This window comes from Hemitrygon akajei, unplaced genomic scaffold (assembly GCF_048418815.1).
Source record: "Hemitrygon akajei unplaced genomic scaffold, sHemAka1.3 Scf000100, whole genome shotgun sequence".
NCBI classification, from domain to species: Eukaryota; Metazoa; Chordata; class Chondrichthyes; order Myliobatiformes; family Dasyatidae; genus Hemitrygon; species Hemitrygon akajei.
The window spans coordinates 1,213,199-1,237,882 of record NW_027331986.1 but is presented as its reverse complement, the minus strand read 5'-3'; the positions used below and the strand labels follow the sequence as shown (position 1 = coordinate 1,237,882).

Genomic DNA, 24,684 nt, shown 5'->3' with positions numbered 1-24,684 from the left:
AAAAAATGCCTCTGCCAAGCTTAGTAGCAAAGTCACACGTGAAGGCCAGGAGCTTGACCTGATTGTCAGAGGCTGTTTGAGTCGCACGCCACTGGGAGCATTTAATAGGTCGTGGGAGTGTTTCCCCACTACCACCCCTGGGTATAACAATCTTAAGCAACCAAGCAGCTCTGTGATATTGACAACAATAACTTGGCAATTTGGGTTATTATAGTCACATGTACCAAGGTATAATGAAAACTCTTATGCTCGCGATCCAAATAGGTCATTACATCACATTGGTGCAATGAGGTCCTACAAGGAAAAACGGAACAGAATAGTGCAGGGAAACAGTGTTTCAGTTGCTGAGAAAATACAGTGCAGGCAGACTATAAGGTACAAAGCCAAAGGATCATTGACAGGTCAGATTTTTTTTAAGTTTTTGATCTATTCTCCTAAACTGTAGAATTCAACACTTAAAAAAATGGTGCAGTACTGCACAAAATTCTGAGGCAAATATATACAACTAGGGAGACAAAGACTTCCGCAAGTACTACGTAAGAGTTGTAGACTCCGTTAGTCACTTTTAAGCACCAGCGTAAAACTTTTTTTTTAAGAATTTGAACCTTGCTTGTAATTGAAATTATTTTGTCTTTTATTTTCTAGTTTGAACTTTATCCCATTGTAATGCAGTTTGAACGACATCGTCCCGATGAAAAGTGCTTTATAAATAAACTTATTTTTTTTATTTTTTTCTAACTTAAACTGGCAAATCCTGAGGTACGGGCAAATCAAAGCACACTCATTTTAAATTGATAGGTAATTTCAGATTACTCTCGTGGTGTATACTATTGTGGCTTTCGGAAGATTTACATGAACATTGCTGTGTGGAGCTAATTCTTTATTACTATAGTGTAATGCTTTTTGGATGATACCAGTTGTTGATATTATTATCGGGACAATGTGTATCGTGTTCATGTTCCACAATCTTTCAATTTCCTCTTTTAATTCAGCATATTTCTAAAGTTTTTTATTAATTGATATCTGTAATTTATGTGTGTTTGGAATGGCAATATCTATTTAAAAAGTTGTTTTTGCTAGTCTGTCCGGTACAATTATAGCCGGACAGTTATTATGAATTTTCCTATCTGTAATAATGGATCGGTTACGGTGGATTTGTCGGACTCTAACTCTAAATGTGGAGTAGACTTGTATTTATAGTGAGGGATGGTGTTTTTTGTCAGTTGTAGTTTAAGCAAGATGTTGGTGAAAGTTGTCTACCACTTGATAGTGCAGTGCTCAGATTGAGTAAAACTACTGCAGGATCCTGTAATGTGTTCAATAGTTTCTGGCTTCTCTTGTAATTTTCAGCATTTATCACCTTGAACCTGTTGGCCTTTATTCCTTATTATTGATAACTAGATGTGTTAACCACCTGGTCCTGTATACTCCCTTCTGTTTCTGGGAAGAGGTCTCCAACTCTGAGCCAGGCACTCAACGCTTCCTTGTCGACATCGCTCAGATCGTGGGGATGTCTCCCGTGGGGAGTCAGGCTCTTCCACTCTTCCAAGGTTAACGTTCTTCTATTATGATCGTTTCTTCATTTTTATGGGTTATGCTTTCATTTGCGTTCAGTGATGTGTACCCCTTATCAGAATTGCATATGCTTGGATGGAGTGCGGAATCCTGCTTGCGTTTATAAAAATATATCGTTAGAGCTAATTGTGAATTTCAGAAAGGGTAAGATGAGGGAACACAACACACCAATCCTCACAGAGGTATCTGAAGAGGAGAGTGTGGGCAATTTCAAATTCTTGGCTGTCAATATCTCTGAGTATCTGACCTGGACCCAATATATGGATGCAGCCACAAAGAAACTACAACAGTGGCTATATTTCATCATGGGTTTCCAACATCACTCAAATATTTCTACAGGTGTAACTTGGAGAGTATTGTAACTGGCTGCATCACCGTCTGGTTCATGGGGACTACTGTACAGGATCGGAGTAAAGCACACATTCAACAGTTCAGAAACTTCTCCTCTGCCATCTAGTTTCTGAATGGACAAACAACCCATCGATAGTGACTCACTAATCTCTTTTATATTTATATTTCTGCACACTTATTTACGGAATCACACAGACATGCATAGCTATACTGTATATGCTTTCTTTGGACATTAGTTCCATTATTTGAATTAACTGTTTTAGCTCCACTGATGTAAGAGCAAATAATTTCCAATTATCCCTGCATAGTTGTGTCAAGGAATAATTCGTTTGTTTTTTTTTCAGATTTGATACCTGATTTTTGTCTGTTTCAGGAAATTCAAGAGTGGGTTTAACGCCAGACAAAACCATAGTGGGCTTAGTGTGTCACTCTGGAAAATGTCTCCATTTATTGTGGTAACAGTGGTTGTTCCGTTGTTCTTGTTAATAGGGCATTTATTGTACTTCATTAGATGTTGTAGAAATTTCACAAGTATTGGATGCATCTTATATAATATTGAAACCTCTTAACCATGTGAGAGACAGAATCAAATCGGTTTTGATAGTCAATATAACACTGAGAGATTTCTACACTCCCCAGTGCTCAATAGATACATAATCTATTATCAGTTGCTCCTTAAATCTGTTCATACACTGAGTGTATTCTTTCTGTTCTTCTGTAAGTATATTGTGGTTATCTAAGTGAGTGGTTATTAGTTACGAGCTGCACGATGTTACATTTTATATATAAAATTGTCTTCTTATTATTGAGAGCCAATAATAACATAGAAGTTAATCATTCAGTAGTCTTATAAATGCAGAATTAAAGCTGTCCTTGAGGTTGGTGGTACATACCTTCAGCCTTTTATATCTTCTGTCCCTTGCGAATATGAAAGAGAGCCTGTTTGAGGTGGTTTGGGGTTCAGCAGCAAGGCTTTGGGCGGGGTTAGCATCTTGCCAACTTGATGGAGTTCTTCCAGGAGGTGACAAAAGTGATGGATGAAGTTACACATGGAGATCTTTTACTTGGATATTAGTCGGGTGTTTGACAAGGTCCCACATGGAATCCTTATACAGAAAATTAACATGCTTGAGTACTGTGTGAATTGTCCTGGCTGGAGGTGACCCACACTGGGAGAAATTTCTTTCACTGGTGGGTGGTGAATCCGTGAAATTATTGTCTTAGAGAGCTGAAGACGACAAGTCATTGGGTATATTTAAAATGCCGGTCGATAGTTTCTTGATTTGGCAATGCATCAGCTTTTACTGGGAGAAGGCAGAATAATGGGGTTGTGAGGATTTGCGGAGCAAATTCACTGAGCCGATTGGCTTAATTTTACTCCTGGATCATATGGTTTTAGGGTGCATCTGGAGTATTGTATTCACTTCTGATTTGCAGCTTTTGGAAGGATTGGAGAGGGTGCAAAATAGGTTCATCAGGGTGTTGCCTGGATTCGGTGACATGTACTACAAGGAGGTGTTTGATAAACTTGGTTTGTTTAATCTGCAGTTAGAATAGAGATCTGACTGAGGTGTACAAGTTTGATAGATAAGAGTTTGGATCGACAGCTTGCAGTTTGTTTGTTTGGCAGGTGGTGACTTGTGGGGTACCACAGGGCTCGGTATTGGGATCACAGCTGTTTACGATTTACATCAACGATTTAGATGAAGGCATTGAGAATAACATCAGCAAGTTTGCTGATGATACTAAGCTGGGTGGCAGTGTGACATGTGATGAGGATGTTAGGAGAATTCAGGGTGACTTGGATAGGCTGGGTGAGTGGGCAGATACTTGGCAGATGGCGTTTAATTTGAATAAGTGTGAGGTTATCCACTTTGGGACTAAGAACAGGAAGGCAGATTATAATCTGAACGGTGTAGAGTTGGGTAAGGGAGAAATACCAAGAGATCTAGGAGCACTTGTTCATCAGTCACTGAAGGTGAATGAGCAAGTGCAGCAGGCAGTGAAGAAAGCTAATGGAATGTTAGCCTTTATTACAAAGGGAATTGAGTACAAGGGCAAGGAAATCCTTTTGCATTTGTACAGGGCCCTGGTGAGACCACACCTGGAGTATTGTGTACAGTTTTGCTCTCCAAGGTTAAGGAAGGACATCCTGGCTATAGAGGAAGTGCAGCGTAGATTCACGAGGTTAATTCCTGGGATGTCCGGACTGTCTTACGCAGAGAGGTCAGAGAGACTGGGCTTGTACACGCTGGAATTAAGTGGATTGAGAAGGGATCTGATTGCATCATATAAGATTATTAAGGGATTGGACAAGATAGAGGCAGGAAATATGTTCCAGATGCTGGGAGAGTCCAGTACCAGAGGGCATGGATTGAGAATACGGGGTAGGTCATTTAGGACAGAGTTAAGGAAAAACTTCTTCCCCCAGAGAGTTGTGGGAGTCTGGAATGCACTGCCTTGGAAGGTAGTGGAGGCCAATTCTCTGGATGCTTTCAGGAAGGAGCTAGATAGGTATCTTATGGATACGGGAATCAAGGGACATGGGGACAAGGCAGGAACCGGGCATTGATAGTAGATGATCAGCCATGATCTCAGAATGGCGGTGCAGACTCGAAGGGCCGAATGGTCTACTTCTGCACCTATTGTCTATTGTTATTTGTTTTACATAAGACTGGTGTCTAATACCAGAGGGCATTTGGTTAAGGTGAGATGGTGTAAATTTACAGCAATTGTGGTAAGTTTTTTCACAGAGTTGTGGATGCATGGAAGTTACTGTCTGGGTCATGTCAGTGGCAGATATGTTATAGATGCTGCTAGATATACATGAATGTGCAGGAAGTGCAAGGATATGGTCAATAATATAAGAAAGGATTTCAAAGTATCTAAAGTATTTTTTTTTCTTTCCCAGATGACCACTGGAAAATGATGTTGTAGTTGCAGTAACGGGCGAAAAGGAAATGCCAGACAAACTCTGTGGAAGTCACTAGCGGAATTACAAAAGGTAAAGAATATCAGCAAACAGAAGTGTGTGTAGTGCTATTACAAAGGAAAAGGGGCTTGGAATATGAAAGGTCTGAAGATAGAAAAGTCACCTGGACTGGGTCATACAGTGTATCAGGAGCCTGTCTGGGGTATGTGGGAATTCCCAGAGTGTGAGAACCTGGAGTGAAGACTTCAGCAGTACCAACAGCTGGATTAAGACAAAAATACAATGTCGAATATTCAGGCTGCAAGGAGAGATTCTCTGAATTGTAACCTGAATCCAGAGATCGGCGAATGATTAATGGCGAATTTTGATTCTGAGGTTTTGCCAAGTCAGAGATTAACATTTGAGATGTGATTTGAACTGTACATTTCATCACTCACCTATCAATTGAGTGGGTAACTCAGATAACCCTTGGCTGATGTTCATGTATTCCTGTGGATCAGGACCTGTTTAAATATAAAACAAAATCCATGGAAACAGAGCTAAAATAATCAATGTAACTAAAACGTTTATTTCAATATTCCTTTGTGTTCAGTGCGTGGTTTTAACATACCTAGATCCTGTATTTCCCTCAGTATTCTGTCCAATTTTGGTAACTCAGTCCTCCACATCACAAAGGATTCCCACATCGCCCTCCGGGCCCGGGAGCCTTTGCCCATCACCAAACTGAGGAAGAGTCTGGAACTTTCTGTCCGGTTTCCCTTCTCTGTCAGTTCAGTGACTTTCTATAAAAGGAAACAATGAATTTATTGTGGAGCAGACAGACAGACATGGAGAATGTACAGGAAAGTATCTGTTCATGGCCCCGGTAACTTCAGAACAGATGCAGTCACTGGGCTGCTGCCTCATCCTCCCTGCATTCAGTCATTAACAGAGAAACAGTAACTGAAGGAAATTCTAAATCAATAGTGTGTAAGAATAAGGATTTACAGATACCCTAGAGTATATTCAACATGATTAACTTACTTGTCCATCAATGTGCAACATTACATCAAAAAGATGTGACAACAAGAACAGAACAGAGGGGAGAGCGAGACAGCAAAAATGGATGGCAGGCATCACTGAATCATCGTCGAAAGATGATTATATTTGGGTGCTTACATCCAAGGATAAATAGTTAATCGAAAGGATAGGCGGGTAGGTGAAAGGGTTGGGTTGACTCCGTTCTCATAGAAAGATAAATGTTCTTATAAAGAGGTGGTAGCGGAATGGACGATGTAGATGTTAAGAAACTGCTTAGGAAAAATGACCCTGATGGAACAGTAACCAGGGCGTGGGCTGCAAATTCCAGTGGGAGAGAGAAGAGGCATGTAAAGAGCTCAGTGTTAAAATAATCATGGGGAATTTCAATACACAGGTAGCTTTGGAAAATCAGGTCAGTGCTGAATCCCAAGTGAGGGAATTTATAGAATGCCTATGAGATGGCTTTTGAGAAAAGTCTATGGTTGAACCCACTCTAGGAAAGGCGGATCTGGATTCGATGTTGTGCATTGCACCAGATTTGATTGGGGAGCTTCAGCTAAATAAACCCGTAAGAGGCAATGATCATAAAATAGCAGAACCCACACTGCAGTTTGAGAGGGAGAAGGTTTAAGTTAGATGTATCCGTATTACAGTGGAATAAAGGAATTACACGAGAAAGGAGCTGGGAAAATAAATTTGAAGAGGACACTAGCAGAGGCAACAGCAAAGCAGGAATAGATGAGGATTCTGGGAGCGATTCGGAAGGCGCAGATAGAGGTAGATAATCCCAAAGATGAAAAATTATACCAGAGGGAGGATGATCAACCGTGGCTGACGAGGAAGTCAAAGCCAGCACAAAAGCAAAGGAGAGGACACAGAATATAGAAAAATATATAGAGGAAAGCTTTTACTAAACAGCCGAAAGCAACTAAAAAGTCGTAAGTAGAGAAAATACGAAATATGAAGTAGGTTAGCTACTAATGTAAAATAGCTCACCAAAAGGTTTGACTGATATATATGCTCTTTTCGGACAACCCATTGATTTTTGGGGTCATAAGACATCAAGTGGTAGTTCATGTCTAACCAATTTTAAAGTTTTTCCAGGGAGTTACGGGAAAGTTGATGAATCGAAGGAAATGGCTGTTGTCGAAGGAATGCACGGCATTTGACTAGGTAAAGCACAGGAGGGTGGGCAAGAAAGTTCAGTTGCTCAGCATGCAAGTTAAAGTGGTAAATTGGATTTGACATTGGATTTTTCAAAGAAGACAGAGAGGTTATATACTGTTGAATCTCTGACTGGGAGTTTGTAACTCATGCTGTGCCACAGGGATCGGTGCTGGGTCCATTGTTGTTTGTCATCTATATCAACGACCTGGATGAAAATGTGGTCAATTGAATCAGCAAATTTGTAGATGACTCCAAGAGTGGGGACGTGTAGTGGAGAGAGAGGAAGGCTACCAAAGCTTGCAGTGGTGTCTAAACCAGCTGAGAAATGGGCTGAAACATGACCGATGCAATTTAATGCAGACAAGTGTGACGTGTTGCACTTTGGAAGGACGAAGCAGGGTCAATCTTAGACAGTGACCGGTAGGGCACTGAGGATTGTGGTAGAACAAAGTGAACTTGGAATACAGGTCCATAATTCATTCAAAGTGGCAGCAAAGTTAGATACTGTTAGATAGATAGATAGATAGATAGATAGACAGATAGATACTTTATTCATCCCCATGGGGAAATTCAACATTTTTCCCAATGTCCCATACACTTGTTGTAGCAAAAACTCATTACATACAATACTTAACTCAGTAATAATATGATATGCATCTAAATCACTAACTCAAAAAGCATTAATAATAGCTTTAAAAAAGTTCTTAAGTCCTGGCAGTTGAATTGTAAAGCCTAATGGCATTGTTGAGTATTGACCTCTTCATCCTGTCTGAGGAGCATTGCATCGACAGTAACCGAAGGGTGCGGGACCAGCCCCCTCCTTCAAGAGAATCGCAAGATCGCTATTAATTCGGGTCTTGGACCCAGGAAATGAGAGACAATGCAACGGAGTTGACCATTGTTCTTAGAGGCACCTGTGTGAATTGCAACTCTATAGTACGTGCCAGCTATCAGGGACATGGACACCCTCGGGCCATGTGGTGTGGGGATGGTATCACCCTACCTTGATTGACATTTACAAATCTGCCAGTCATGATAAAAAGGAGACGGCTGGAGGCGGTACTCCAGCGACGCACCAGACGGAGACCATTGCTCATTCCTCTCGTAATAACGGGAAGCTGCTCGGAAGCCACGTGTGATTTGGGTTCCCTAGCTAGGGAATCGAGTGGCTAATAACCCCGAAAAGGATTTCGGACTGACAACGAGGAACTCCCGTTCTCGATCTCACGCTTTGAGTCCAGAAGGCTGGCAAGTTTATTTTCTCTCTCCAACCCGTGAACACCCAGCGGTCCCTCAAGCGGCAAAAAGCCTCCATGAACTGGCGTGACTTTTATATTTCGATCGGACAATCGTTTAACCCCTAGACAACGATAGAGCTTATTTCTTATTGAGTAGTACTACCCCTGCGCTTTAGATTGAGTATTGATGACGTATGCTATCTGAATGTTTGTATTAACCTTACGTTTCTAACCCTTTATAAATAAAAACGTTTGAAAATGGTACCATCAGACTTCAGCGGACCTCTCTATCTTTGCTGGTAAGTGATCCAGTTACGGGATACGTAACAATACACACAAAAAATGCTGGTGGAACGCAGCAGGCCAGGCAGCATCTATAAGGAGAAGCGCTGTTGACGTTTTGGGCTGAGACCCTTTGTCCGAACTAACTGAAAGGAAAAATAGTAAGAGATTTGAAAGTAGGAGGGGGAGTGAAAATGTGAAATGATAGGAAAAGACCGGAGGGGGTGGGGTGAAGCTGAGAGCCAGAAAGGTGATAGGCAAAAGGGATACAGAGCTGGAGAAGGGAAAGGATCATGGGACGGGAGGTCTAGGGAGAAAGAAAGGGGAGGGGAGCACCAGATCAAGATGGAGAACAGGCAGAGTGATGGGCAGAAAGAGATAAAAAAAAAGAAGGGGGAGAAAAATAAATATATCAGAGATGGGGTAAAAAGGGCAGGAGGGGCATTAACGGAAGTTAGAGAAGTCAATGTTTATGCCATCCGTTTGGAGGCTCCACAGCCGATATATAAGGTGTTGTTCCTCCAACCTGAGTGTGGCTTCATTTTGACAATGGAAGAGGACATGGATAGACATATCAGAATGTTAATGGGACGTGGAATTGAAATGTGTGGCCACTGGGAGATCCTGCTTTCTCTGGCGGACAGAGCATAGGTGTTCAGCGAAATGGTCTCCCTGTCTGCGTCGGGTCTCACCAATAGATAAAAGGCCACACTGGGAGCACCGGACGCAGTTTACCACACCAGCTGACTCACAGGTGAAGTGTCGCCTCATCTGGAAGGACTGTCTGGGGCCCTGAATGGTGGTGAGGGAGGAAGTGTAAGGGCAGGTGTAGCACTTGTTCCGCTTACAAGGATAAGTGCCAGGAGGGAGATCGGTGGGAAAGGATGGGGGGGGGGGAACAAGTGGACAAGGGAGTCGCGTAGGGAGTGATCTCTGTGAAAAGCAGAAGGGGGTGGGAAGGAAGGATGTGCTTGGTAGTGGGATCCCATTGGAGGTGGCAGAGGTTACGGAGAATTATACGTTGGACCCGTTGGTGGTGGCGGAAGTTACTTTCCCGCCCCCCCTTGCAAAAACCTACACCCTGTCAGTGGCCACACATTTCAATTTCATGTCCCATTCCCATTCTGATATGTCCATATAACCATATAACATTATAACAACTACAGCACGGAAACAGGCCATTTCGGCCCTTCTAGTCCGTGCCGAACGCTTACTCTTACCTAGTCCCACTGGCCCGCACTCAGTCCGTAACCCTCCATTCCTTTCCTGTCCATATACTGATCCAATTTTACTTTAAATGACAATACCGAACCTGACTCTACCACTTCTACTGGAAGCTCGTTCCACACAGCTACCACTCTCTGAATAAAGAAATTCCCCCTTGTGTTACCCTTAAACTGTTGCCTCCTAACTCTCAACTCATGTCCTATTGTTTGAATCTCCCCTACTCTCAATGAAAAAAGCCTATCCACGTCAACTCTATCTATCTCCCTCATAATTTTAAATACCTCTATCAAGTCCCCCCTCAACCTTCTACGCTCCAAGGAATAAAGACTTAACTTGTTCAACCTTTCCCTGTAACTTAGGTGCTGAAACCCAGGTAACATTCTAGTAAATCTTCTTGGTACTCTCTCTATTTTGTTGACATCTTTCCTATAATTTGGTGACCAGAACTGTACACAATACTCCAAATTTGGCCTTACCAATGCCTTGTATAATTTTAACATTACATCCCAACACCTATACTCAGTGCTCTGATATATAAAGGCCAGCATACCAAAAGCTTTCTTTACCACCCTATCCATATGAGATCCCACCTTCAGGGAAATATGCACCACTATTCCTAGATCACTCCCTTATACTGCATTCTTCAATGCCCTACCATTTACCATGTATGTCCTATTTGGATTATTCCTACCAAAATGTAGCACCTCACACATCAGCATTAAACTCCATCTGCCATCATTCAGCCCACTGTTCTAACTGGCCTAAATCTCTCTGCAAGCTTTGAAAACCTACTTCATTATCCACAACGCCACCTACCTTAGTATCATTTGCATACCTATTTATCCAACTTACCAACCCATCATCCAGATCATTAATGTATATGACAAACAACACTGAACCCCGTAAAGACCCCTGAGGCACACCACTAGTCACTGGCCTCCAACCTGACAAACAGTTATCCACCACATACAAACAAGCTGGATGAACTCAGCAGGTCAGGCAATGAACAGTCAACGTTCCGGACCGAAACTGTTGATATGTGTTGATTTGACCACAGCATCTGCAGCATACTTTCTGTTCAGTTATCCACCACTACTCTCTGGCATCTCCCATCCAGCCACTGTTGAATCCATTTTACTACTTCAATATTAATACCTAACGCTTGAACCTTCTTAACTAACCTTCCATGCGGAACCTTGTCAAAGGCCATACTGAGGTCCATATAGACAACATCCACTGCTTTACCCTTATCAACTTTACTCATAACCTCTTCAAGAAATGCAATAAGATTTGTCAAGCATGATTTTCCATGCACAAATCCATGCTGACTGTTCCTAATCAGACTCTGTCTATCCAGGTAATTATATATACCATCTCTAAGAATACTTTCCATTAATTTACCCACCATTGACGTCAAACTAACAGGCCGATAATTTCTAGGTTTATTCTTAAAACCCTTTTTAAATAATGGAACCACATGAGCAATACGCCAATCCTCCAGCACCATCCCCGTTTCTAATGACATTTGAAATATTTCTGTCATAGCCCCTGCTATTTTTACACTAACATCCCTCAAGGTCCTAGGGAATATCCTGTCTGGATCCGGAGATTTATCCACTTTTATATTCCTTAAAAGATCCAGTACTTCTTCCTTTTTAATCGTCATAGTTTCCATAACTTCCCTGCTTGATTCCCTTACTTACATAATTCAATATCCTTCTCCTTAGTGAATACCGAAGAAAAGAAGTTGTTCAAAATCTCCCCCAACTCTTCCGGCTTCACACATAGCTGTCCACTCTGATTCTCTAAGGGACCAATTTTATCCCTCACTATCCTTTTGCTATTAATATAACTGTAGAAACCCTTCGGATTTATGTTCACCTTACTTGCCAAATCAACCTTGTATCTTCTTTTAGCTTATCTAATTTCTTTCTTAAGATTCTTCTTACATTCTTTATATTCCTCGAGCACCTCATTTACTCCATGCTGCCTATATTTATTGTAGATATCTCTCTTTTTTCTAACCAAGTTTCCAATATCCCTTAGAAACCATGGCTCTCTCAAAGTTTTAACCTTTCCTTGCAACCGAACAGGAACATAAACATTCTGTACCCTCAGAATTTTACCTTTAAATGACTTCCATTTATCTATGATATCCTTCCCATGAAACAAATTGTCCCAAATCCACTCCTTCTAAATCCTTTTGCATCTCCTCAAATTAGCCTTTCTCCAATCAAAAATCTCTACCCTGGGTCCAGTCCTATCCTTCTCCAAATTATATTGAAGCTAATGGCATTTTGATCACTGAGCCCGAAGTGCTCCCCAACACATACCTCCATCACTTGACCTATTTCGTTCCCTACCGAAACACCTTCACTCAGAGGATGGTGAGAGTGTAGAACGAGCTAGCAGCACAAGCAGTACAAGCGGTTAAGAGAAGTCTGGATAGATACATGAATGATAAGTGTATAGAGCGCCATGGCCCAGTGCAGGTCAATGGGAATAGGCAGTTTCAGTAGCCCAGCATGGAATAGATGGACCAAAAGGCCTGTTTCTGTGCTGTACTTTGCTATGACTATGACAAGTCAGCCACTTATTGTTTAGGAGCTCAGGTGGAGATCAGACCAGCTGTGGTTAGCAGGTTTCCCTCCCTCAAGTACAGCAGTGCACCCAGATGGCCCAATTTACAATCTCACAGTTTAATATTCATCCTGAATTAACGACCTGAGAGGAATTGACCGACGGCCCTGATAAGATGAAAAAATTAGTTTTGGACTGAATGCCTGTACAACAGTCCAGATATGCAGTCACTGCTCTTATATCACATTGCTAAATACAGCAGGTGTGAGAGGAAAAGGTGAAGCTGAACCTGCAGTTCCCAGTGCTCCCCACCTTAACAGCTGAAACCAGATCTGCTGGAGTCAAGTCAGAGATCAAAGTCTCCATTGCCATGTCGAACTCCTAGAAGGTGCCAGGATTAATATTGATCACTATTCCCTCTCATAGCACCAGTTCAGTGACAATACACTAGATACACACACTGTGATGGTCCGGTCCTAAATCCACATTCCGGTCCACGGACTCCGGACTCCGGGTCCTCTGACTGTCCCTTGTTTCGGATTGGACTCAAGCATTTGCACCTGATGCTCATCTTGTTGGCTGGGAATAAAAGTGGCTCTGGGATTGAGGGTAGTTGGGGGGTTGTCCTGTCAGTCTCTGCTTGGTGTAACCCACTGGTGGAAGGCGTGTTCTTTCAGTGAGTTATGGATTTGACTGTCCTGTAGCCCGCTGAGTTTACCTGCCACCTCGAGTCTTGAAACCACCTCAGACCAAGCTTCCTTCCTTTCCCTTGCATCCGTCGGGTAGGTCAGGCCATTTGCCGTTGCCCTGCGGTTGGTTCTGTGCCTTCCTGTTCCTTGTCTCCGTCGGTTGTGTCTCGTGTCCTGCTCAGGAGTCCCGTGGCCCGCCCAGGAGGCTAGCTCCAAGAACCCAAGTCTCTGGCCCGTTCTGTACCTTCATGTTCCTTGTCTCCGTCGGGTTGTGTCCCGTGTCCTGCTCAGGAGTCCCGTGGCCCGCCCAGGAGGTTAGCTCCAAGAAGCCAAGACTCTGGCCCGTTCTGTACCTTCCTGTTCCTTGTCTCCGTCGGGTTGTGTTCCGTGTCCTGCTCAGGAGTCCCGTGACCCGCCCAGGAGTTTACCTCCAAGAACCCAAGACTCTGGCCTTGAGCAACCCAAGACTCAAGCCTCGAGCTACCCAAGCCTCCAAGCAATCCAAGTCTCCAGAGAACCCAAGACTCAGCCGGTTCTGTCCCTTCCTGTCCCTTGCCTCCGTCGGGTTGTGTCCCGCGTCTTACCCAGGAGTCCCGCGGCCCACCCAGGAGGCTAGCTCCAAGAGCCCAGGACTCTAGCGTTGAGCAACCCAAGCCGCCAAGCACTCTGTCCTCCAGGAAACCCAAGTCTACAAGAACTCCAGGAGCCCAAGTACGGAAGCCTCCAAGCACACCAAGTCTCCAGAGAACCCAAGGCTCTAGCCTGGAGCTACCCAAGCCTCCAAGCACTCTAAGTCCTCCAGGACCACAATTTCCATCGGGATCAATAAAGTATGGCTGTCTGTCTGTCTCCATGAACTCCAGGAACCCAAGTACCCAAGGTCTCCAAGTCTCCATGGACATCAGGAACCCAAGTCTCCAAGATTCCCAAGAACCCAGGACTATAACCTCCTTCTACCCTAGCCTCCAAGAACCCCAAGCCTCCTGATCTCCACGAACTCCAAGATCTCCACGATGGCCAGCAACCCCACGAGCTCCACGAACGCCATGTCCAGTCCCTTTGCTTTGTCCCACCCTGTTCCTAGTACTTCAGTGTCAACATTTGTGTCCCGTCTCAACGCCCCCCTTATGACACTCACCTCATTTTCTTCTCTACTGAAATGACCCTCCTTTGTCAACATCCAACCGAGTCTTTCAACCTTTTCTTCAATCGCTTGTTTGAGTCTGTCCCTGTAGAACTTTGTCAGTTGGTACAGTTGATACTCCTCCCCCTCTGCCAGGAGGTCAGAGATTGTAAACTCTGGCTCTGCGAATATAAAAAGAGAATGTAGTCACAGACTCAAATATCGCTTGTCTCCACCGCTCTCACCCAACTCAACAAACCAGTCATGTCTTGAACCTCAGTGTTCACCTGCTTTCAGCTGGAAACACATATTTTGCCCTAATCAACATTGGCCTTAAAACAGACCCATCAATGCGCTGGGCATTACGTTACCAGAAGGACCACATTCACTAGAAACCTATCTCTCCCACCGTCCCATCCACTCACCAATTTCAGTTTAAGATGAGCAATAAATGTTGGGACTGTCAATGATAGTCACTTCCCAGAGATACTCTCTCCATCCTGGCGAATACATTTCCCATAACTCATATCCTGGAAATACTCTCTTATCTGGATAGCTGCATTTCCTCCGATACACATCCTGGAAATCATCAGAGCAGGGAATACATTTCCTGTAGTGGGGTAACGGGTGCCCACTACACCACATGTACCACACCCACACAGTTCCCCTCTCTGACCAACCATCCAACAAAGAAACACATTTACCCGCCTTCCTACCTCATTCTGTGAACACATCACCCTCACATTTCACTCACCTGCTCCTTGTGGGAGTGTTGATAATTCCATGTTCAATGAGCTTCCAGGCTGACAGGCAGCCGCCTCACTTGTGCTGGTTCCAGGGTCCTGCTCAGTGTTTCTGATGCCACTGTCTCTGGGCTGACAGGCAGTCGCCTCACTTGTGCTGGTTCCAGGGTCCTGCTCAGTGTCTCTGACGTCACTGTCTCTGGGCTGACAAGCAGTCGCCTCACTTCTGCTGGTTCCAGGGTCCTGCTCAGTGTCTCTGACGTCACTGCCTCTGGGCTGAATTTGCTTCACTTCCGCTGCGGCCGGACCACATTCCATTGGGACATTGCTCTCAATCTGACCCTGCTTTGGCACCTTGCTCCCCGTGTCCCGATCATCTTCCCTTAGTGATTTGCCTGGTAAAAACTGCTTGAGTACTTTCCATGCCCGATTTAATTTCCCACCTGAAGTAAATGATGCAGGTTTAGAGTGATTTATACTCGAACAAAGATTCACAATGGGTGTCTGCAATGGAGCTGAGACTCCGGCTGACCAGATTTGGAGTGGAACTGTGCTGCTGAATGTGAACCACACTTCCTGCTAGGAGATCATCCCAATAAGCCACTCTCAGAAAAGAACTGGATAGAAACAGTAATACTGATAACCGACTATGCATTAGTTGAACACACTGATAACCAGCAGTTATTAATGGAACGGCATCAGGTGAGAGCGGGAATTATCAATGGGGTTATCTCCCACAGACATAAATCTCCCTGGATCACAAACTGTCCAGTCACCTGTGTCACTCACAGACAAGCCACCGGATTACTGATGGTCCGATCCTCTAGATCACACGTTCTTTGTTTGCTTTGTCACACACTGTCTTGTCCCCTGGGTCACAGACTGTCCATTGCCTTGATACGAACAATGTCCAGTCCCCTGGGTTACAGACTGACCATAACCTTGAAGCCCATGATGCCTGGTCCCAGGGTCCCATCCCATCTCTTGGATGATGATTGTCAGGTAACAACTGTACAAGTCATTGGCAAAGGGAGAGTCTTGCGTGCATTTCTAGCAGCTAAACTTAAAGTCTCGCTTTTGCAGTCGCTAATCTATAGGATGGATGTGATTCAGACGGAAAAAGTGTCGGGGAGATTGACAAGTACGTTACTGGATGGGGCTGTTTGGTTTTTGTGTTAAATGGCTTGGCTGGGACTGTTTGCCCTGGATCATGGGAGCTTGAATGGTAACCTTACACATTTAATGAACAAATATAAAAATGCATGATTTAAAATGAATGGCAGTGATGTAAATAAATGATACTCGGAATTGGATTTCTGTTAAATGATTATGACATTTTTGATGTGATGATTGACACCAAATATGTTTTCTGTATAAGTAAGAGGGGAAAGCATAATAAGCTGTAGCTTCAGCTGATGCCCTTTTGGTCAGTTTTAAAGAATATCTACATGTTCTTGTTTTTTTATTATTATTTAATTTTGTCTTATCAAATCATCGTTGAAAATGCTGTTTTCTGTTATGTTTGTACTGACCGAAATACAATTTCATTCATTCTTTCATGCGTTCATTCGTACAAAAGGGACTGAAGAAGCATTTTTTTTCCACGGAGCAGGTGATGGGTATAAATTACGTGCAACCAGAGGAGGCTGTAACACAAATAAAATTACAAAGTTGAGAAGATGTGGGCAGGAAAAAGAATAGAAGAAGTTTGCAAGGGAAATTTGGGAAAAGCTGCTGGGAAATCGGGCAAGCTCAGAGACAATTAGAACAGCATGAATTAGTTGGGCCGAAGGACCCGTTTCCAGGCTGTAATCTCTCTTTCATTCCACCTGGAATCACAGGGTTGAGCACAATCACAGTGCCTACAGGAGACAGAGACAGTTGGTCACTCGTTATACCGGGTCTCCCATCAGAGATACTGGGAATTTAAATTCAGGTAGCAGGTCATCTCAAGAGGGAAATATTGAGAAATCACGTTCACCTTTTGGCCACAGACCGGACATGGATTGGTGGATGAAAAACAGAAACAGGTTTATTATCACCGGCATGTGACGTGAAATTTGTTAACTTAGCAGCAGTTCAATGCAACACATAATCTAGCAGGTAACAAATAATAATGGATAAAATAAAATATAATAAACAAATAAGTAAACTAATTACGTATATTGAATAGATTTTAAAAAAACATGCAAAATCATAAAGAATGTATATTAAAAATAAAGTAAGGTAGTGTCCAAAGATTGGATGTCCATTTAGGAATTGGATGGCAGAGGGGAAGGAGCTGCTCCTGAATCGCTGAGTTGTGTACCTTCAGGCTTTTGTACCTGCTTTCTGATGATAACAGTCAGAAAAGGGCATGCCCTGGGTGCTGGACGTCCTTAATAATGGACGCTGCCTCTCTGAGACCCCGTTTCCTAAAGATGTCTTGGGAAATTTGTAGGCGAGTACCCAAGATGGACCTGACTAGATTTACAACATTCTGCAGCTTCTTTCGGTCCTGTGCAGTAGCCCCTCCATACCAGATAGTGATGCACCGAAGCAGACCACAAGTTCATCTAAAATGAAGTGTCTCCTGATCTTCAGCCATTTCCAAGGCTGACAATGTTCTCGGCTCGGCTACAGAAAACAGAGTTCGGAAAATTCCCCTCATCTACTCTGCGCAGCAAGGGGGGAGTTGATAGCTGCCCTGCCAAAACGTGAAATGTTGTATTATCACACAATTCCTGAAATCCCGGAAATGCTCCAATCACCTGCGTCTGAATTTTATAAATGGAAGTTGGAGATGTCTTTCACCTCTAAACCGGCCCTGATGTGCAACAAACCCTGAACCTGGACTTTTACATAACAAACAACACCGCTGTCACATTCCTGTTTGTGTTTCACTCTCAACCTGCTGATTCAGGGTCTTCTGCTCCTTTCACTCAGGTGAAGCTTTGCCTGGTGAGCGGAGTCATTCGACCATTACCGGTGTCAGGTCCCTGAGCTGGAACTGTTGGATTGACCGACTACACAAAGCCGCTTTACCAGTGGGATCAATGACACTACTTGATGAAACTTTTCTCTGCCCTGTTAGCGCCTGTGTAAGTTTCTTAATCAACAGGGCTTAAGTTTAATTATAAAGATCCCAGTGATCATACCTGTGTCCATTCTGATTCTGACTAACGATTGTTGATTGTCGTCTTGTTTACACTTTGGTCGCGATGCAGGACAGCCCCACCTGCTGGTGATGCTCTGAATTACACAAAACAAGCAGATAGTGTGTCAGAGAGAATAGGATTACTTTGCAAATGTGACAGTACTGTCAGCCTCTGTATCAGAGCAGCAGTGTGCTTAGGGAACAAACATCAACTCCCACACCATGTCTGTATGTCGGTCTGGTGATACCTGGCGCATCCTACTGATAGTCACAGAGCAAAAGAGCGCAGATACAGACCCTTCAGCCCATCGAGACAATGCCGACCACAGTGTACACTTAGATGGTGCTAATTTCCTGTGTTGGACCCATTTCCCTCCTGGCCTCTTTATTCCATATTCACATCCCAACTGCTTCTGGAATTATACAATCGTGCCTGCCTCACCCACTTCCTCTGGCTGCTCCCCTCCACATCATCACCAAACTTTGCATGAAACCGTTGCTGCTCGTGTTGGTTTTGCAATCTATTTACCACTCCTCTGCCCATTTAGATCCGCTATAAGCTACGATAATCTTCACCGTGAGTAACATCTACTAATTTTGCGTCACCCACGAACTAACCAGTCAAGCCTTGTGCACCTGCATTCACTTCATTGCTATCAACTAACAAATATCAAATGTTACTTGTAGTTTTGCGGTACACCACTAGTTACCCGCCTTCGCTCTCAGGAGAAACCTTCAACCATCACTCTTTGCTTGCTACCTTTAAGGAAATTTTTGAATCCATCTAACTTTCTCTCTCTGTACCGCATAGGACCTTATCTTCCAGACCAAGCTGTCATGAGGCACCTTGCCAAAGGCTTTACTGGAGTTCAATGTACAACATCCACTCCCCCACCCTCATTGATAATCATCTTGAAAAACCTTAAAAAGTATTGTTGAACACAACTTTCCATGCACCATGCCGTAGTGATTCCTGATCAGTCTCTGTTGATACAAATGTTAGTAGATATTCTGTGTGTGACTGGTCCATACTGTGGAAAATTATCTCCCGCACCTGCCCTTCCATTTTCTCCACTCACCATCAAAAAGCCAAAATGGCAACCCGTAGTAATATTATGCTTCTCCAGATGCTCAAATTTCCTATCCTTAAGTATCTGCTCCAAGGGTTTGCCCACCCCCGATGTAACACTCACTGGTCTATCAACCCCAGGATTTAAACCCATTGGGTTTATTGAATTACATAACAACATTTGACAGCCTCCAATCATGTGTTACTATCCCTGTGGCCAGAGAGGATGCAATGTTCATTGTCAATGCCCCGTAATCACCCCTCACTTTCTGTAGTAACATGGTGTTTATTGGTAGATTGAACAACATCACTTTCTTAGCAGAATGGCAATATTATGCTATCATCACAATCACTGTCCATCTCATTGGTAACTCTGAATCAAAGCATTCATTAAGCACCTCACCTATCACTGCATCGTCCAAGCATGTTTCCATCTTTGCTCCTGAGTATCCTACCCTAAAGTTATTCCTCCTCCACTTCTTCACCCACATGTAGAACGCCTTGGGCTTTCCTTTATCCTACTTCCCAAGAACTTCTCAAGTTCCCTTTGACTTCTATGTCACTTCTTAAGTTCCTTCCAGGATACCAAATAATTCTCTAGAGCCTCGCTTGAATGTTGCTTACTGTACCTAAATAATGCTTCCTTTTCCCTCTTGCTTAAATGTTTTCATCCCTTGTGAACCACGGTTCGTTTATATAAACATTCTTTCACTGTGTGTGGAACAAATCTACCCCGAACCGCATTCAAGTGTTCCTGAAACAAACTTCACAGTTCCATCTTGCATTTCCCTTTGAGAATGTTTTCCCAATTTACACCCCCAAGATGCCTCGAATACCATTGTAACTATCCATCCACTGATTAAATACTGCCACGTATCGTCTGCTACTATCCTTGTCCATGACATTGATAAAAGTTGGGGTGTTGTGGTCTCTATCTCAAAAAGGTCACCCATCGTGACATCTGTCACCTGACTGGCATCAACTGCCTCAAACTAGATACAGTATGGCAAATCCTCCAGTTAGCCCATCCACATACTACGTCAAGAATCCTTCCTGGAAGCACAATGCATTCTGCCCCATTGACACATTTTGGAACAAGGAGGTGGGATCAACATCAGGAAAGTTGAGATTAATAATGATAATAACCTTGATGTTTTTGCACCTTTCCCAAAACTGCCAAGTTATCTGCTCTCATTATCCTAGTGGCTTTGGGGGAGGCCTATAGAATACTTCCAGAATGATAGCCCCCTTCCCTTTGCTGATTTCCACCCACATTGATGTCCTCTGTTTATGTAACTATCATATGATTCCTAATTAGTAAAGACAATTCTCCGCCTTTCACCCCCCCCCCATATGTATTATGAAACAACTAAAACTTGGAGCATCAAACACTAATCCTGCCCTTGTAACAGTCTGGTCTGTGTAATGGTGATAACATGTACCATCCATGTTCTAAGTTACTCGTATTCTTAATACATATTGTATTGAATTAAAGACATTTCTGACTAACTACATGATGCCCTGTCCACAACCGATCCTTCCACAGTCTCTGTGAACTTCGCATCTACCTTTATATCAACTCTTCTATCATCTGACCAAACACTCTGGTTCCTATCCCGCAACGACTGAGTTTAAACTAACCCCGGCAGCTCCAGAAGTCCTGGCTGCAGGGACATCTCAAGTACAGATATAACCCATGCCTTTGGTACAGGGCCAGATGGGAACATAACTTCGTTATAAATCCTAAATATGCTTAATCACAGATTCGTAGGTTCTGACAATTTATTAGTAGAAAAGTACTTGATGGCGACAGGGTATACAAATGTAAATTATTGGTTGGCATTTGCTAGTTAAGACTGAAATGTGGTGCTGGGACATTTGGCTTCAAGAGGGTTTGCGGAGGCTTGTGTGACAACATACTCGAGGGCAAGTATATCGTTGCAGCTTGCAATAGACAGAGGAGTCAATGACATGTTGCTGTAGTTCACGGTAATTCCACATTTCTGCAATCACTAGAGCAGGAAAAAACTGCGGCCTCTTATAAAGGGAGGAAATTCTCAATGCATTTTGAAATTATTGTGATGTAACACAGCCAAGCAAGGAAACAGCAGAACTGATAAGAGTTTGAAATGAGTAAACAATATGAGGGAATGTGCGTGGCTTCCCAGAGTAATTAGCAAATCTGCAGTGAGTGCAAATGGGTCTGACAGATGCATACTGGTATTCCGAGGCTTATTCAGTCCCAGTCCAGCTATTTCCTACCTTCCTTGATACAGAAATGTAATGTCTAAAGGACCAGTGTTTGGGTAAATAAGACTCATCAAACTTTCTCCTGACTGAATCAATGGAGATGCCAAGTCAGATGGGTTATCTCGATTTGCTGCTCTCCGTCTTCGGGCTGGTTCATTGTTGCTGTTCACTCGTTTTCAGTTGTGATTTTCTTCCTGTCGTGGGCTTTCCTTCCAATAAATCTCACAGGTCAGGTCTTCCTTTAACCAGAGAGATAATGAAGCATGTTACTCATACAAAGCAGAACAAAGAATTAAACTTATTGGAACTTGAACTCATATATAATGATGCGAGTGAAGAAATCTGTAACTGCCCCTCACACTTTCCAAAGCCTGACACGGGATACAAAGAAACACACACAAAATTGCTGGAGGAACTCATCAGGCCAGGCAGCATCTGTATGTCGACTCTACTCTCTTCCATAGATGCTGCCTGGCCTGCTGAATTCCTCCAGCATTTTGTATGTGTTGCTTGGCAGCATCTGAAGACTTTCTCTTGTTTGTGATGGGACACAAAGAAGTCATCACTCAGTCATGGTATAAGATACAAATCATAATGCATTGGAGTAGAATTACCGTAGATTCCGGACTACAGAGCGCACCTGATTAAAAGCCGCTGGCTCTAATTTTAGAAATAAAATCAATTTTTTACTTGTACAGGCCGCACCGGATTTTCGGCCGCAGGTGTCCCACGTTGTAATATGAGATATTTAAACAGAAAGATATTACATGTGAGGATTTTTTAACTTTTAATTAAATCCATATGGTAACAAAAACAAATACATATTGCAAATGCTTTTTTTCGAACCGTGCCTGTAACGCGGCTACTTTTAAATATACGTTGCGTATACTTCTTTACTGAACAACATTCCAATATCTCCTAACGACTGGTAAAAAATATATATACTGTAGCCTACCAGGAAAAGTTATTGATCGCCTTTAACTTAAAAGCAGCGTTTTCGCTCCGCCGCTCCCCCCCGCCGTCCCGTTTATCGCAAACCGGCGTTTTCCCACAAGACGCTGCGAAACCGGGTGTGACGTCATAGCATCCCGCGATGTAGTACAGAAAACAAATATAGTTAAAACTCTTCTAACTTTAACTAGAAAATGAATTACTAAGCGAAAATATTATAAACTAAATAACTGCCATAAAGGCAGCACAATGCTTTTCTTCAAGTGTTTTCCATGTTGATGAGGGTGAGTACAAATGACTGATTTACAATAATTTAATTGTGAAAGTGCGCCTGATTTATCGTACAATTTCATTGGACCTCTGTGAACTACTCATCAATTTTATTGGTCTACTGTTACGAGGCAAAATGTTTTTGGGGGCATGAAAAAAAACCATGTATTAGCCGCTCTGTATTAAAGGCCGCAGAGTTCAAAGCTGTTCAAAATGTGGGAAAAAAGTAGCGGCTTAAAATCCGGAATCTACGGTAGGTGATTCGGCCATTCTAGTCTGCTCCAAAATCAATCATGGAGGATTTTTTTTCCAACACCGTATTCTTGCTTCCCTGCTACATCACTCAACCTATTTAGCAATCCAGAACATGAATGTACCCAACGACAGCCTCCACCACCCTCTGTGGCATCAAATTCCACAGATCAACCAACATTTGGCTAAAGTAATTGCTCTCATCTCAGTTTTAAAGTGAAACTTCTTTATTCTGAGGCTGCACTCTCAGATCCCAGACTCTCCGTCTAATCAAGACACCCTCTCCATTTCCACTGCAACCAGACTTCCTGTCATTCAGTCGGTGTAAATAATCACCCCTGTCCTAACCCGCCAACCATTTGAACTCCACTGAACACAGGCCCAGGGCCATCAAATGCTCCACATGCATAATGCTTATCATTCCTCGGACTATTCTCTGAACCTTGTTATCAACAGCTGTACTGAATGCATTTCCGGGGGGAAAAACAGGACAATTGGTACCAGGATAATGTACTGGAGAAAATTCTCACTGCATTTTGAGATGATCACAACCTAACACAGCCAAGCAATGAAACAGCAGAAGCGATAAGAGTTTGAAATGAGCAAGTTATGTGAGGGAATGTGCGTGGCTTCACAGAGCTGGGATGCTGACAGCAATTATCAAATCTGGAGTGATTGCAACTGACGTAACTGGCACTTCTACATTTATTCAGTCCCGCTCCAGCTATTTCTTACCTTCCTTGTTACAGATATGTAATGTCCGAAGGACCAGTGTTAGAGGAAATGAGACTCACCAAACTTTCTCCTGACTGAATCAATGGAAACTCTGAGTCAGAATGGTTCTCTCCAGTTGATGCTCTCAGTCCTCGGGCTGGTTCACTTGTTGCTGTTCCCTTGTCCTCAGTCACGGTTTGCTTCCATTTGTGGGCTTTTCTTCCAGTAAATCTCTCACTGTAGGTCTATCTTTAACCAGAGAGATGATGAAGCACGTTAACAACACAAAGGAGAACTAAGCACTAAACTGAAATTTAAATCTGGAATGCATAAATAATGATCCGAGTGAAGAAATCTGGAACTATCCCTCACACATTACAAAACCTGACATGGGATACAAAGGAACACACACAAAATGCTGGAGGAACTCAGCAGAACAGGCAGCATCTGTACGTCGACTTGACTCTCTTCCATAGATGCTGCCTGGCCTGTTGAATTCCTCTAGCATTTTGTATGTGTTGCTTCGCAGCATCTGAAGATTCTCTCTTGTTTGCGATGGGATACACATACCGGAGCTCAGTCATGGTATAAGATACAAGTCATAATACATAGGAGTAGAATTAGGTGATTCAGTCATTCTAGTCTGCTCCGTAATCAATTGTGGAGGATTTTATTTCCAACACCGTATTCTTGCTTCCCTGCTATAACACTCAACCTCACAATCCACAACATGAATATACCCAACAATAGCCTCTATCATCCACTGTGGCATCAAATTCCACAGATCAACCAACATTTGGCTAAAGTAATTTCTCTCGTCTCAGTTTTAAAGTGAAGCTTCTTTATTCTGAGGCTGCACTCTCAGATCCCAGACACTCCGTCTAATCAAGACACCCTCTGCATTCCCACTGTATCCAGGCTTGTTGTTATTTAGTTGGTGTAAATAATCACTCCCACCCACACCCCCCCCCCCACAACCACCATCCCTTTGAACTCTACCGAACTCAGGCTGAGGGCTATCACATGCTCCACATGCATACTCATCATTCCCCGACTTATTTTGTGAACCTTGTTATCAACAATTGTACTGAACACATGTCCAAGATTAAAAGGAG

General features: G+C 43.1%; 1 protein-coding gene across 1 annotated transcript in view; it reads right to left on the bottom strand.

Moving 5' to 3' along the window:
- Positions 1-23,818, bottom strand: part of LOC140723092 (NACHT, LRR and PYD domains-containing protein 3-like) — a 50,373-nt gene extending 26,555 nt beyond the window's left edge. Inside the window, exons 1-6 of the mRNA XM_073037716.1 lie at positions 23,650-23,818; positions 18,065-18,158; positions 14,939-15,370; positions 14,200-14,366; positions 5,469-5,640; positions 5,296-5,361 (exon numbers count right to left, since the gene is read on the bottom strand). Coding sequence (XP_072893817.1) covers positions 5,296-5,361; positions 5,469-5,640; positions 14,200-14,366; positions 14,939-15,370; positions 18,065-18,074 — 847 coding nt within the window. The 5' untranslated portion in view covers positions 18,075-18,158; positions 23,650-23,818. The remainder of the gene's footprint in view (positions 1-5,295; positions 5,362-5,468; positions 5,641-14,199; positions 14,367-14,938; positions 15,371-18,064; positions 18,159-23,649) is intronic.
- Positions 23,819-24,684: the final 866 nt, after the last annotated feature.